The following is a 16,456-nucleotide window of genomic DNA, read 5'->3' as shown; positions in this document are numbered from 1 at the left end:
CCATATACACAAAAAACCCATGGTGGTATTTTCAGCACATTTAGGAAATGGGACATGCGTGAAATGAAGGACATAACAGGACTCCAAGGGCAGATGGCTTGAAAGGATGAAATGATTTGGCTATCAGTGAATAAACGTAACAATCGTGAAAGAACCTGAATTGTCACTGGTCTGCTGTTCTTCGGACACGGACAGAGCCTCGAGCGCATCCAGCGTGGAAACGACGCTGTCCTCCAGGCCCTTCTCACACTTCCCCTCGGCGCTGGTGGGCACAGCGTCAATGAGGGACACGGGGATCTCGTCGCTTTGCAGAGTGCTGCCTGGCTCCTTGTCCTCGAGGAAGGAAGTGGCCTGGCTCTGAGAGTCCTCTTCGTCGGAACTATCTCTGAAGCCCGGGGGTGGTGCAGCGATGGCCATGTTCAAGGACCGCAGCAGGAAGTCATCCTCGTTGTCATCCCCTTCCGGAGGGGGCAGGGACGTGAGGTCGATGATGTCATCACTTGACCCAGACAGGTTGAGGATGGCTGGCTGGTTCATCTCTCCCACCACGAGGTCCTCCTCGCAGCTCACCTCATCCTCATCCTCGGCGTCGTCGGTGTTCTCTGCGTAGCAGATGTCGTGCAAGAGGGGCTCCTCCACGCCCTCGGCTGCCTCGAAGTTCTTCACATCGCCTATGTTTGCATACACGGAATTGGCCACAAACTGAAGGCTCTCTGCGTCTGGAGTGAGAGCCAGGCTCTTGATGTCACTGGCACCGCTGATGTAGACGCTCCTCTGCTTCTCTAGCAGCTCAGGGCTCTCGTCCAATACTCTGTCGTAGCCGAGAGTCGGGGGAGCAAGCCCATCATCCAGGGCGAGATCACCAAAAATAAAGGACACTTTAGCTCCTCGCGGAGACTCCTGTGCTTTCTTTAGAGTTTCTGGTCCTGAGAGGGTCAGCAGGGACCGCTGAGCTAGACTTCGGTAGTCTGCCTCGCACGGAGCATCTCCTGGCTGGCTCAGTGGCTGGGTGACCTCGTCCGAGTTATAGGTGTTATCTATGTACAGGTGCCGGTGGTGGTCTTTTGGACACAAGGTGCCATCTGCGATCTCGACCGTCTTCTGTTTTGCATCTATATACGTTATCTGGGCTTCTTGCTCCCCTTCGCCAATGAAGGTGGTCATTTGGGGTATACAGTTCCAATCGGGGCCAAGGAGGTTATGCTTTCCTTTATTGTCAGTTCCTAAAGAGAGAGAGTCATGCAAAGACACATTATTGCGCTGTCTGGTTTCTGGGGGTGGGGGTGGGGTCTTGCCTCTGGTTCTTAATGTAATGGTTTGTAGCATCGCTTTTTGTAAATATGGTTGTAATTCAGCTTTCCAAATATGGTAGCGGTCGATTTAGGCTTCAGGTGTGACGATTTCTTGGGTAGGTGGATTGAAACTGCAGGAAACAGAATTGCTACTGGATAAAATATACCACCCCCTGAGAGTAGGGAAATAGAGCTTAATTCCATCTGACCTCTGGTTCTATTATTAAAAGACCTCAGTTACGTCTATCATCGTGCATAGACAATGGGCCTTTAAAAATCCTTAGAGGTGACAGTCCGCTAGGCTGCTATTCCAGAGAACAGATTGCCCTTTTCTTTGTAAAGTGAGATCTGACATTTCCTGTTTTGTGTAGGAAGATGCTGGATGTTTTCCTCATTGAGTTAAGAGAAGGTCAAGGATCCTCATATTTCTACCACATATTCTAGAAAATATTGTATTGACAACAATAAATATATATAATGTATATAAACAAAAAGTATAACGTAATACTACATATTGTAACGATACCACAAAATCCTCTATCTTTAGCCTTTTTATGCCAGTGGGTGTGAATATCTTCACACACGCACGCCTGTATGTAAGCAGAGGTGCACACACAGGGAGGATGCAGAAAGTGGACCATTCACAGATAATGGAGGTCTCTGTGCTATTTCTAAGCATACTTAATACTTTGATGAATCTCAATTTTTATTTGTATCATGAAAACTCGTGAAGATGTATTTGGTGCTCCTCACGAATTAAAATTGCAAAAACCCTAATTTAAACATCGTTGTTTTGTTTGTTCTTCAAGGGTCTTTCAACAGAGAATTCTGATGAGGAGATTTTGCTCTGATATTTACCAAGACAGGGCACTGAGTCATTCTGTCAATATTGCTTTGTCAATTCCAGAGGTGACATTTTGGGGGAAATGTTAGGGCTACAAATTCTCCCATTTATCTCATCAAATTGCTCTCTGGCCCGAATCTGGATAATACTGATATGAGATATACAGAGATATCAGAAAAAACAATTCGTTTTACTGAAGAGGTTTTGGATCCTCCCAAAATATACAATGGACTCAATGCTGAAAACTGTTCCAAGTCATTTTACTAAATATATACATTTTCAGGAATAGCAAGTACAGATAAAACTGTGAAGACACTGAGTTACACACTAGCCATACTCACATGCTGCCTTATAATCAATACATGTGTCGGGATTCAGCACTGTTTTACTAACAATAACATAGATTCTGACTGGCTCTGTGTGAATGTGTGTGTGTGTGAGGAATGTGGATTGCGGAGGGGAGGGAGAGTGCTTTAGCAAAGCTGTAAGAGAGCTCTGGGTTTAAATGAGGGGTTGGCACATTTTTTTCTATAAAGGGAAGGCCACATAGTAAATATTTTAGGTTTTGTTGGCCGACTGCTCAGTTAAGCCACTACTCAACTCTGCTGTTGTAACATGAATGGAGCCACAGATGAGACATAAGCAAATGGATGTGGTGACTTGACAGGTGATGCCCTCAAAAGCTATGAGTGTAACCTTATTTGGGAAGAGTCTTTGCAGATGAAGTTAAGAATCCTGAGATGAAATCACCTCAAGCTATCTACACGGGGCCCTTTCCAATGGAAGTGTCCAGCAGAAGGAAATTTGGGTCGCAGAGAGAAGAGGGGGAGGCCGTGTGAAGAGGGGGCAAAGACGAGAGTTATGCAGCTACAAGGAATGCTGATGGTCACTAGGAGTGGGAAGAGGCAAGAAATGATTCTCCCCTAGAACCAGAGGCCCCGCCAACACCTTGATTTGGGACCTCTAGGCCCCCAAACTGTGAGAGAATAAGTTTCTGTTATGTTAAACCCACAAGTTTATGATAATTCATTATGGCAACCCTAGGAATCTACTACAATGTACACAGCTGAGTCTCAATAAAACTTTATTCGCAAGAACACGATTTGATCCATGGGCCATATAGTCTGCCAACTCCTCGTTTGGACCAATAAAAAACCGAGTAAGTCAGCAGGCGAAAAAAAGCAACAGACTTTGCTAAGCCCAGAGATGCTTAAATATGAGAGTTCAGGAATATTGAAAGTACTTGAACGGTTAATTTTCAAGATACTGCAGAAGAAATAGGGGCTCACTGTTCTCGGTTAGAGACCTTGACAAAGGTCTTTGATCAGTTTGAGACAAGAAGAAAATATATACTCAGTCTTGGCTTCCTTCCAGAAGGATGTCCTGGCTTCTGGAATGATTCTGGAGACACAGAAGGATGTGGGTTGGGAATTGGGATCTATTCTGCGGCCAGTCTCCTACAGAGTGGAAAGAAAGGACAGGCTAGGCCTGAGCTGGCCTCAACAAACTCCCCTGTCTACAGCTTTTGAGTCTCAGGAGATGTTTGGGGAATTTCTGAAGAGAAGGGAGGCCTTTCAGCCATTAGAGGATACTAAGCACTGAGCCGCAGCTCTCCATGGTTCAATCAGCTGCTTTTTGGAACATGCCATCAAATTCGTCTTCCCTTCTTAAACACGTGCATGCACATATACACACATGCACACGTATGCACATGCGCACGTGTGTACTATCTGGAACATATGCCATCACCTTCATTCTCACTGTTGAACTGAGGCAAAGTACTGAAAGATTGAAGTTTCATTCTTTCCCTGTGGTGACAGAATACTTTTTGGAACCAAGTTTTTGCCTCTTAAAACTTTATTAAACATTACCTTGTGAGTCACGATAAATTGGACAGAACTGAGGCCCTTATTACTGTAACTGTTTTAGAATGGTTGTTTTGGTTTTCTTCTTGCACATGTGCAATCTTAGCAGTCCATGGGGAAAAGGGGAAAAGGTTTGGTTTTCACAATGAACTTTAAGAGTTGAAAATCAAAAGCCTAAAACTGATTTTCCAATGGGAAAGAATGGTGTTAAATTGTCTTTGGAATTTCGAAGGTCAGAGTTAAATCGCTCTACATCTCCTCACTCAATGAGAATGTGGTCCACAGAAATAATCACCACTGAACCTGGCACACACTCACCACCTCCTTTTTGGTCCTTCTTGATTTATTATTCATCTGTGTCACTTAGACACAAAAGGCACTTCAAGGTGGGGCTGGATAAAATCTAGTTCCAAGTCAGGGTTGCCTTCTGGCACGCCGTGCTCACCTCTCTTCTCTCTGGTTTTCCTTTACCCTTTGACTGCAAGTGTTTCCACTTAACCAGCCATCATAATAAACTGTGTACCCGTTTGTCTCTGTGTGGGCATGGCTACATATTACTATGTATTTATGGAGTAATGCTTTATGTTTTTGGCTACATGCAAACATTTCAGACATTTAGGTTGGTTCCATGTCTTGGCCATTATAAGGAGGGCTGCTATGAACACTGAAGTTCATGAGTCTTTTCAAACTATTGTTTTCTCTGGATATATGCCCAGGAGTGGGAATGCAGGATTATATGGAAACTCTATTTTTAGTTTTGTAAGGAACTACAACCTAAATGTCCATCAACAGATGAACAAATAAAGGAGATATGGTATATTATTTACATACAATGAAATATTACTCAGCCATAAAAAAGAATGAAATTTTGCCATTTGCAGCCATACAGATGTACCTAGAAATTATCATGCTTAAATTCGGTAAGCCAAAGACAAATATCATACAATATCTCTTATATGTGGAATCTTAAAAAAAAAAAGACACAAATCAACTTATTTATAAGCCAGAAATTGATCCACAGACATAGAAAACAAATTTGTAGTTACCAAAGGGGAAAGTGGGGGGAGATAAATTAGGAGGTTGGGGTTAACACACATACACTATTGTATATAAAACAGATAACCAACAAAGACCTACTGTATAGCACAGTGTTTTATAATAACCAACAAGGGAAAAGAATCTGAAAAAGAATATATGTATGTGTATGTGTGTGTGTGTATCTGAATCACGGTGCTATACACATGAAACTAACTTAATATTGTCAATCAGTTCTACTTCAATAAAATTTTTAAAATTTTTAAAAAATTAAAAAGCAAAAGTAGAGGATTTTTCTTCCCTTCTTTCCCCCCCCACCTTCTCTTACAAACAGTGACAATGGAATTTGTTCTGAAGAATTTCCCTTCCTTTTAAAGGAAACCTGGATTATGGAACCCCATTATACTTTTTTCATGTGTCAGTAGCTCTGGCTTGAATGGTGGGATCCGTCCATCAGCCACATTTGCTGAGGGTGCACTGCAGATGGAGCAAAATGTTCAAATGAAAACCACTCACCCTCAATGAAGCCATCAGTTAAACAGCTGCAGCCCCCTCCTCCTCCTCCTCACTCTGGAGCTATTTCTTCCTGTCAGGTAGCTAAGATGAAGTATAGGACTGTTGCCATCTTGATGCTCCCGCCACGGAGCTAAGATGGCTGCCAGGGACCCTTCTAGAGTCCCAAGTTCAAGGGCTGGGTAATTCCCAAGTCTTGCTGTTGGTAGAGCTCCCCAAATCCTGGAGGTCAATCTGATGTAGGAGGGGGCGCCCAGGCATCTGGACCTAGGGCACCTTAAGGAGGGACAAGCCCTAAAGCTGGGGGCTTACGACTCCTACTGGGTGTTCCAGTCTTAGTTCTCTGTGCCCTGAGAGACCTCGGGAAAAGTCAGGCAGTAAAAACTCAGCCATGAAGGCTGATGCCCACGCCCTTCACAATAAGCAAATCACTGCTCCAGAAGCATGTACCTGACATTGCCAAGCGACATGCCAAAAAGGGGTGGAAAAAAAAAATCAACACTGTCATTTAAAAAGAAATTAGACCATATCAGAAGTATTTGAGGGAGTTCCCATTGTGGCTCAACGGGTGAAGAACCCAACTAGTCTCCATGAGGATGTGGGTTCAATCCCTGGCCTTGCTCAGTGGGTGAAGGAGCTGGCGTTGCTGCAAGCTGCGGTGTAGGTCACGGATGCGGCTCAGAGCCGGGGTTGCCATGGCTGTGGTGGAGGCTGTGGCTCTGATTCGACCTTAGCCTGGGAACTTCCATAGGTACAGGTGGGGCCCTAAAAAGAAAAAAAAAAATGTGTTTGAAGGCTTTTGTGTTAAATTTGGACAGGCGATCTTTTCATGGGTACAATTTTAACTTTGTAAAAAGTATGCTTATTATTGCTGTCAGGTGGGAAGGGGAAGGGAGGTCAGCGCTCCACGAGCTGGGAAAGAATACCTGTCTCCTGGGCCCCTGTGCTTTTCTTGTTGGCCATGTTAAATATGGACCTTCTGGAATCCACGAGCAGCCTGTAGTATCCAGCCGTTAAGCAGGCCAGGTTCATGGCATCGGAAGATTCCATCAGGAGCGTGATGGGCTACACAAAAGAGAACTTTCAGTTAAAGCCAACCCTGCTTAATATTCCTCCCTCAAGTGACTACAATGTAGGCTTATGAAATGTGAATAAATGAAGTCATGGGAAGTCCTTCCATTGCACCAACACAAATGGTGATACCATTTTGAAAGCCTAGAGATTCTGAATCTTTGCCAAGTCACAGGCGATTAAACAAACAAACAAACAGACAAAAGCACAAATGCTAGTTTTGTTCCAAACAGCTAACATTTTAAAAAGTCACAGTTAAGGGGTCAGTTACCAGATGGGAGCCAGCAATCTGAAAAAGAACAGGAAGATTAAATTTGGGTTTGTGGTGAAACTCAGTGTTGAAGTAAAAATCAAGTGGAAATTACTGCTAAGACTGAATGAAAAGTACCAAAGCGGTCCAGGAAAAGGATGCTTCTAAAAGGAATCAAAAATTCACAGGAGGGCAAAACAGACACGGGAGTTGAGAAAAGGCCTTGCTAAAACTTTCTGGAAACAATGAAATGATAGCGTCCAATTATCACATAATTGGACCCGGATCTTGGCCACATAGGGAGGTGGTTATTCTCATTGGCTTCGGAAGGGTGAATGAGCTGGTGTGTTCTTACTGAAAGAGAGAGAAAGTGAGAGAGAAGTAAGGAAGCAACAGAGAAGCAGACATCTGGAGAGGCAGAGAAACAGTGAGAGGACACCGGCCAGGACAATGGCCTTGGCTGAGGAAACCTAACTTCCCATCCACAGCCCCTGTACTTCTTCACGTGCTGCCTTTTCCTTCCATTTCAACTGCGCTCTCCCTCCCGGCTGCCCCACAGCTCCTTGCTAGAGGCAGGAAACCACGCACAGGTCGCTGATGACCACACAGCCTTTCTTCGGCCCCCTTTTCCAAGAGAAGCCACTCTTCTCGGCATCTTGGGTCATGAACTGGGCAGGGGATTCCTAGTCTTTTCTTGTACTTGCATTGCCATGAAGGCAACTGGAGCACCCTGGGTTCAGCCCGCGCGCGCGCGCGGTGCCATGGGCCACGGCCAGCACGCCTGGGCCCCGCTTTCTCCCTTGCACGCTCAAGTCGCTTCCAGCTGCAGAGCACACTGATGCTTCTGGATCTGCTGCGTAGAAGCCCTTCCCCACCTTCTCCTTCACTCCTAATCCACTTGTCCCAGCCCAGCCCCGCCCTCAGAGCGCGCCTCCTGCTTCACCCTGTCTCCTCTGTGGACTCACTGCCTCTCCTCGGGTCCTGCGCCTTTTCTCCACAGAATCATCAGACACATTAACGCTGCCCATATCCAATGACTCATCTGTTACTGGGATAAGAAGGTAGGGACGGGGGACCTGGCTTGCCTCCTTTCAACTTCTGTTTTGGGCGTAAACGCCTGCCCTTGGAGGACAATCTCAGACGGTTCTTTGAAATGCAATGGCCATGCTATTAGAGGAGCCAGATGTTTAGCCACTACTAACTGCTACAGCAAGAAAAGACAGATTGACTATAATACTCAGCTTTGCCAAAAGAAAGAACACATACAGACTCAACCTAACAAAAAGAAATGGGAGTTCTAAACAAATGTGGGGCAAGTCTCCCTGACTCCCACCCAAGAGTCACATATTCTAGGAGTTCCCTGGTGGCTCGTGGGTTAAGGATCTGGTCTTGTCACTTCTGTGGCTCGGGTCACTGCTGTGGTGTGGGTTCAGTCCCTGGCCTGGGAACTTCTTCATGCCAAGGGCACAGTCAAAAAAACAAAAACAAAGTCACATCTATAAAACTAGTAGGGAAACACCCCCCCCACCACCACCTAGGACTCGTGTATCCTGGAGCCAGAAGGGCCCTTAGGAAGAGATTGAGATTGAGCCCAGACAAGTACAGTCACGTGTCGTCTCCTCCCCCCCCCCCCCCCCCCCCCCCCCCCCCCCCCCCCCCCGCCACAGAGCTATTTATGCGGATGAGAGCGCCGAGCCCTGAGGGGGGCGGATTTTTTCCCCGCACCCTTTGCCTCTTCGGTGCGCTGCGCACGTGGGCATTTTGCCCACTTTGTAAATATCAGCAGTGCTCTCAGAAGCCAAGGCCACGTGTCTGTAAGGCTCACCTTCACGTCCAACACGTGGAGCTCCACCCTCACCAAGCTCTCCTCTTCCGTGAACATCTCGATCCTGTTGACGTGGCTGAAGTCAGCTAAAAGAGCCACCAGGTTGGTCTTGGTGTTGATGACGTGGCTGATGCCGTATCGGGGCCCAACCAGGAGGGTCACTTCTGAGCGCTTTTCCGCCTGCTGAGAAAGAGGCGTTGACAGACGATGAAAATCACGAGGCCTCTGAAACACCAGGCAAAGCTGAACCCGAGGGTCTGTTATAAGATTTTCTTTAGCAAGTGTTTCTGGGCTATACCGTAGTCAGTCACCCAGTTAGAAAAACCAGATATATGGCTGCAGTGAGGCGCTGATAAATTATGACTAATGTAGAAATAAACATTATCAGAGCACATATATTCATTATCATGAGAGGCTTTTAGATAGAGGAGGATTTTTTTTTTTTTTCCTTTTAAAAATCATTCCGGCCCAATGATTTCAAAGGAGGCCACTGTGAGAACGCGCCAATTCTCTAGGCTCCTCACATTTTTCTTTTTCTAGGGCATTCTACAGGGGCGTTATCGAGCTTAACATTTCTTCTGATATTTTCAGACTGCGGGGCGGTCAATTAGAAATGAGGGCTGGCTAAGAGTCACAGCTGATTTGCTTTTGTCATCAAAGGCAGCTCATTCAAGACAGCCTAGGCAGTGACATTTTGCAGGCCTCTGTGGCTGTCACGGAAAAGCAAGAAAAAGAAATTACCACCAACGTTGCCTTGAACACACGACCCCCATACAGTCGAAGGTCACTGAGGAACTTGAGATAATGGACCTTGGCTTGCAGTGCAGAGAGCTGAGGAGAGAAAAGAAACCTCAAGTCTTCACTCCGTGCGGTGTTTAACTGTGTTCCTGCTGGAGATTAGCCGCAAACAAGGGCAAAGGAGAAGGATGCTTCTAGAGCCAACAGATGGGGTGTGACAAGAGCTTTTCATGAGGAATAAGAGCAAACTGCTCTGTATTTGGTTTCCTGATGAAGGGCTGTAACGGGACCTCTAGACTAAAATTTATTTGGGGGGTGGGGAGTATGGTTCTCCTGGGCCAGGGCACTCAACGAGTCGTCAGAACGAGATGATAAAATTTTCCCCTACAAAGGGGTGGGTGCAGAGTTTGTGGGAGCTGTTTTGAATACATGCCCGCCATCCTTAGAAAGCCCTTTGAACAGGTTCTCTGCTCCCATTGTGTTTCTTCCAGTGTTTGCAAGTTTTTAGGGAAAATGAACTTTCCGAGTGCCAATCATTGTGGAAATGTTTGAACTTGCTATATGTAAGTGCCTGTTTTATTAATTCAATTCTAAGAATCTATTGAGGGTCATGAATGGTTGAAAAACGAAATTGTATCCAGGTAAAACTGGTCTTTATTTAAAGACTTTTAGATTTCTGAATGATAAAAAAGTATTTGACGGAAAAAAGTCCACATTTCAATCTAAAATACAACACAAAGGAACTTATTTACAAAACACAGACTCACAGACATAAAAAACAAACGTACGGTTACCAGAGGGGGAAGGGGGGGAGGGATATATTATGAATTGGGGATTAACAGATACACACTATTATATATAAAATAAACAACAAGGTCCTACTGTACAGCACAGGGAACTATAGTCAATATCTTGTAATAACCTATAATGGAAAAGAATCTGAAAAAGAATATATATAACCGAATCACTTTGCTGAAACAGTATAAATCAACTATAGTTCAATTAAATTAAAAAAAAAAAAACAGTAAAGAAAAAAGTCCACTTTTCATACCAAATGTGCCCGTTTGTTAGGGGTGAAATTTTCCAACCAGGTGTCTATCATCAAGGAGCAAGGACTGTGACATTCTGTTTTCAACTGCAGATGACTTGCCAACTCACTCGTTAACATACCTCAATGCGCTACCCTTTATGTCATTGTTATTTAGAACCAATCGCCCATCCTTGGTCTTTCAAAAATCTAAAGCATTTTGCAAATTGATTCAAAACCACTCACTCTTAACTGGAAAAAATGACCTTTATCGAAGGACGATGATAGACTGCTCTCAGAGCAGTTATCCAAATTATCATAAAACCAGTGGGCCAGGCTTGCAAAAAAAAAAAAAAATCACACAAAGTCAATTAAGAACAAATAGCTTTGGGCAAATCAGAACCGACACTCATGACATTTTGACCCAGGACACCCTGCTATATTTCTGGAAGTGGAATGCTTACGGAAACTGGGAGGTACGTCAAAGGTGGCTGATAAGTGTGTCCAATTTGATGACACATTTTTAAAAAAGACATCAAGGTGAGAAGGGAGCAGAAATAAGTACGTCTTAGCCAGTAAAAAGGACTTGAAATCAGATACTAAGACCAAAGAACTGCCCACAGAGTTCACTGGAGTCACTCACGTTTTCAACGCCCGGTACCCCTGAATAAGCGTTCTGGGGGTGTCAGACTGCTTCCCATTTTAAGCCTCTTCCTGGCTCCTGAAACCCTTTGCTTTTTTATTACCTAAAAACATAACGATTCTGACCAACAGTATATGTTAAACTGTCCTTTGTGTTTCTTCTACTTGTTACAAAAAAAAAAGAGAGAGATGGTGAATGACAGAAATAATTTTATCTTCTGTCTCGAGGTAAGGTTTAACTCAGTGGTCATCAATTGGGGCTGATTTTGTTCCCCAGGACACATGTGGCCAAACCTGGAGACATTTTTGTTGGTTATGATTGAGGGAGGGGGTGGGTGCTACAGGTATCTCCTGAGTAGAGCTCAGGGATGTTGCTAAACATCACACAATGCACTGGAGAGCCCCTCTCCCCCAGCCAACAATGATCTGGTCCCAAAGTCAACAGAGCCAAGGCAAAGAAACCTTGGTTTAATTAATGGGGGCATCTAGTCTGCAGCGACCCTTACCAGATGCCGCTTGCTTAAGTTGGTCTGAGCGGTAAGCACGAATATGATAGAAATAGGAAATTATTTTGCAATTCTATCTCCTAATCCCAAAGACTCAGAGCCGACGCGGGGTTCTTGTGCCTGCACACATGAATGCACACACACTCCGTGCAATAAGGAGTCTAGAGCTTGCAAAGAATAAATAGGTCTCCGTAAGAATACTTATTTTTCGTTAGTTTTAGAAACATGTTAATAGTTTAAAAAAGAAGGGTATATAGTGTTATAGCTTCTAAAAATCTGGTGCTAAGTATTTTATTCATGGGCTAATTTTAAACATTTTTTAAAATGCATGCAAGCCTCTCTCTTTAAAATCCATTTTCTATTAAGATGCAAATGCGATACCTTTTTACCGGGTGGTACCAAGTTTTGATTTGCTTTGACAAGGTGTGAAAGTGCTTTCTTTATGTTCTTCTCTTTCATGCTTTGCAGCACAGCAGAGGGAAGAAAAGTCTCTAATCCCCATTCTTTTCTGCAATAAAGAGCATATCTTTAATTTCACATTCTAAGTTTGTCTAAGACAAAATGGCGCTCTGATGTCTGTTGGAACAAATGAACACTTGGTAAGGCAGGGAATGGAGACAAGTCCCCAATTAGGGAAGCAACTTTTAATTTACACTCCGGAAACATACTATTTGATCATTAATCCACATGTTTGCCTTTGAAAAGAAACATATTCCTCACTCTCCAGAGAGAATGCTAACGAGACACTTGGGACCAATGGGAATTGAAGAGACATTTTTTTTATCCAACCCACCTCGGAGCCTCTGAGAATTGGTTCACATACTTCCAAGAGCAATTTCTCTCCATCCCTCTGTTGACTCCCACTGTCACCTCTCCCTGTCTGCCCACACTCTGTCTTCTCTTAGAAGGATGAATACAACTCCTTCATGTTCCCAAACCATTCCTCCCGCCCCATTTCCCTCATCAATGGCAATTTCTCTAGAAATACTCAACTGTCTTTTCTCCCACCCAGATAATGTCTAACTCCTTCCATGAACATTTCTTGCAGAGGAGAGGAAGGGGTTGCTGGTATGAAGTCAGGAAGAGGTCATGACCTTAAGTATGTCTGGTCCTGACAGGGAGAGGCAAATATCCCTCACACGTGTGGATATACAAGAAAAGACAAACAAATGGTTTAGTTAGTATACTCTGGTCAAGGGTCCGTTTCCCCAGCAATGGCTATGGCCCTATCCCAAGAAGGGTCCATATTTGGAATTCTAGTAAATTTATCCCAATTGGCCATGTGCCCAGCCAGTATCTTCTCAATTATGTGAAGACATTCGAGAAGGTTCTGGTGCCTTCTCCTGCTCCAAATCCTCCTCAAATTAGAGCCGAAAGACAGTCTTCCCCCACTTGACTGTTCACGCTCTTTTCACTAATCAGGATGGTGGTTTTCTTGATCACCGCTTTCTTCTCCTGAACAACCCGTACTCATACTTTTTAAGTTCTTCAAAGGCTAAGATTAAAATGTATACTTATTAGCATTTTCTATTTTCCTAGTATAAATATTATAAAAAATGCTCAATGAACACTGTTGAGCGAATTAATTCCTGAGAACAGTATTGTAGACTCTGCAAGATTCTTAGTCAAGGTAGTTATCTCTGGAGGTTTTCGACTCTACCATGTTCAACCAGGTAAAATGTGGATATTGGGAATAGGAACACGCGTGCCTTTCAGTGGCCTGAAAATCATCTCAAGTTGTGCAGGTCACCTTCTCAAATGGGAGGCAGTTTCATCTGTCCCTAAGAACCTCACAAAGGGGAGTGGATATGGATGTGAAGCTATCTACTTGAGTGTGAGACCACTTGGACGGCTGGATTGCCCTTGAGCTCTAGCCCCAGCATGTGTGGCAAGAGACAAACCATCTGCAAAAAGGGATTGCACTGAGATTGGAAGGCCTGGGGTTCTCAAACTGCACACAAGGATCGATCCCTCAGCATGACAAGAGAACTGAGAGTGGCAAGATCAGAGGCACTGGGCGTCCGCAACCTGGAGCTCTCATCTTCTCCAACACAGGCTCACAAAGCTGTCGAGAAGCCATTTTGCTCCGTGGGGGTGGGGTGGGGTCACCCTAACGTGGTGGAACGCAGCAAGGCCCTGTAGGCTGCCCATGGGGAGAGCTTCTCTGGCGTGCGGGGCTTTAATCAGCAGTATGCCTCGTACAGGTGGAGACGTAGCAGACTCTAGGGCTTTTAGTGTTAATGTGGAGATGATGCTTCAGCCTCTCCATGAAGTCTGAAACATGAGTGTTCCTTTTTCTTAGCATTAAAGCTGCCAGGTTGAAGAAAGTGATGGCCACTTTAGGCTACAGGATCACCTGCCAAGGGGAAGCATATAGACTGGGAAATAGAGGGCTCTCTTTTAAGAGCAAGTCGACTGAAGGCCACACAAACTGCTATTTTTTCTCCCTGGCTGAGCCCATGGCATGCGGAAATTCCTGGCCAGGCATCACACCCAAGCCACAGCAGTGACAATGCCAGGTTCTTAACCTGCTGAGCACCAGGGAACTCCCAAACTGCTTTTTTCTAAGAGAGGATCTTTTCTGGCTAATGAGGTAGCATACCGATGTGGTAAATGCTGTATTCAGCAAGAGAAGGCATTTATATTTTCCAAACATTTGATTCATGAGGCCGTTTGTACGGCAGCCTTTCCCACTGTGTCACAGTTCTTTATTACAAAAACCGTCCTTCCTGACTATGACTCAAAGAATTCCTTTGTTTATACTGTGTTTGATCATCTAAACGTAGCCCATTTTCTCAACACAGGTCTTCAACTGATCACACGAACCACAGGGCAAAGTGGAGTCCCACTGCCTTGAGATCGAATCCTGCCCCCTCTAGTTAATAACCAGTGCGACTTGGGCAAGTTCCTTAACGGTTCTGTGCCTTGGCTTGCTCATCCTAAAATGGAGCTATGATCCTGCTGATCTCAGAGAGGGGTTGGGAAAATCAAACAGCTTGATGTCTGAAGAGTGCTGAGACCAAAGCTTGGCTTGGAACCAAGTCCGTTTAGGAATTTTAAAGTATATGCTTCATTTTAAATAGAAGCCTCAATTTAACCACAGTCCTCTAAAGGCAGATTATGTAATAAATGGATCTCTTCCACCAAAAATGAACAGAATATTCATATATTTTGCCTCTGGTTAACAAATGCTCTGCCACAAACAGGATCATTTTGGAAAAAGAGACACATCAAAAATACACTGGGGCGTTAAGGAGACAGCATCTCCGAAATAGCCCCGAGAGCCAACACTTACTCGATGTACTTGAGGGAGATTTTCTGTGTTTGCTTGGTGGTCACGGTTGCGATGTACATTTGCAAGGCCGCCAGCCGCAGGGCTATGTCATACTTCAGCTCCGGCCCAAACCGCTCCTGAACGACATCGTTACAGCTCTGCGAAGAGACCAGCAGAGGGCGCAGCGTGTCAAAGGACACAGCGCACGGCCCGGGAGGAGGACAGGTGACACGCCTTTCCCTGGAGTCCCACCGTTACTTCAAAGGCAGGGGGCTAAATGGGGAAACATTTCCACCGCTGCACGGAACCGAGTCAGCACTGGCTCAGAGGCCACGCGAACGGTTAACATTCATCATGTGCGAGCTATTGAAATATTTTAGCTTTTTGTAAAAATCATGAGGAATTTAGGAATGACATTTCCAAACACGGGTGCCACGGCTGAACAGGGGAAGCCCTGGTAGCCTGATGTGGCTTCTGTAGCTAGGCTGCAGGGACTGGAATTCTGGGTTCAAATCCTCTTTCTCCACTTCCATAGTGTGACCGTGGGCAAGCCACCTCGTTGTTCTAGGCCTCACTTTCCTCTTCTGTAAGTTGGGGATATGAAACCCCATTCACAGAGTTGTGGTGAGGCGTACACAGAGCCCTTAGAGCTGTACCTGGTAAAGGAGAAGCACTCATACACGCTAAAAGCTGTCCTCATCAACTTCATCCTCGGCCAGCATCCCGAGCGGTACAGGGAGGCAGAACTGGCTAGGAGATGGAGGCAGCCACTCGGACCTATGCCTGCTTCGGGATCCTGGCTTTACCAATGGCCTCAGTTTACTCATCTGTGCCACGGGGGTGCATACTCACTCCCTGCTGGGAGTGGGTAGGGGCGCGAGGACGCGGTGAGAAGCGCATATCACAGCACCTTGGCGCCTTCCGTGGTGGGGGGCGGTCCCGAGACCGCCGGTCTGTTACAGGGGTGACTTTGAGAGAGTCATTCCACACCTCTCACCCTTTGTTTGCTCATCTGTAAAATGGGGACACCTCCCAGGGTTTGTGATGAGCATCAAATTGAAGAGAGGTGGTTGTAGTGGGTCACATCGTCCACCACCAAAAGTGAAGGGTTCAAGGGTGGCAGTCTCACCCTTCATGGGACAAACATGGAGCCAGATGTTGGTGGGAAGTATGGCACCGCTGAAGCCTACTGGGCACATGTGTTTACTTTTGTTAGGAGAAACTAGGTTTCTTGGGCGAGAAAATATATTTAGCCTCTTCCTCTCTTCTTTACTTTTTGTCTTTTACCCCCCAAAGATTTCAAATGGAAAACAGTGTCAGGATTTGTTTGGCTCCTTTCCGAGATGAGCACTTGTCTGACCACTTCATGCATTGACTTTGCTAAAATGGGAACAGGAACCCTTGTATGGTTTCTGCACAGTATTCACCTCTGGGAAACTTCCCCGTTATGCACTGGAAATCCTACATCTATCCGGGTTGCACTGCACTCCTGGTGGAAGTGGGTCTGACTGGAGGCAGGAGATAGGGTGGCTCTGAGGGAAGGCAGCCTCTGGGAGCGATTCCAAGCTGCCATT

The 16,456-nt window shown here is 45.3% G+C and overlaps 1 protein-coding gene across 13 annotated transcripts in view; it reads right to left on the bottom strand.

The window, feature by feature from the left end:
* The window catches only part of FRMPD4 (FERM and PDZ domain containing 4), an 826,395-nt gene that overhangs the window by 18,061 nt on the left and 791,878 nt on the right, over positions 1–16,456 (bottom strand). For all 13 annotated transcript variants that reach the window (XM_021080618.1, XM_021080619.1, XM_021080630.1 and 10 more), the window contains 6 exons: positions 14,904–15,040; positions 11,990–12,116; positions 9,437–9,526; positions 8,696–8,878; positions 6,476–6,614; positions 156–1,223 (listed from right to left, as the gene is read on the bottom strand). In XM_021080618.1, coding sequence (XP_020936277.1) covers positions 156–1,223; positions 6,476–6,614; positions 8,696–8,878; positions 9,437–9,526; positions 11,990–12,116; positions 14,904–15,040 — 1,744 coding nt within the window. The remainder of the gene's footprint in view (positions 1–155; positions 1,224–6,475; positions 6,615–8,695; positions 8,879–9,436; positions 9,527–11,989; positions 12,117–14,903; positions 15,041–16,456) is intronic.

Source organism: Sus scrofa, chromosome X, assembly GCF_000003025.6.
Source record: "Sus scrofa isolate TJ Tabasco breed Duroc chromosome X, Sscrofa11.1, whole genome shotgun sequence".
NCBI classification, from domain to species: domain Eukaryota; kingdom Metazoa; phylum Chordata; class Mammalia; order Artiodactyla; family Suidae; genus Sus; species Sus scrofa.
The sequence above is the reverse complement of the archived record's forward strand: the minus strand, read 5'-3'. Positions and strand labels throughout refer to the sequence as shown.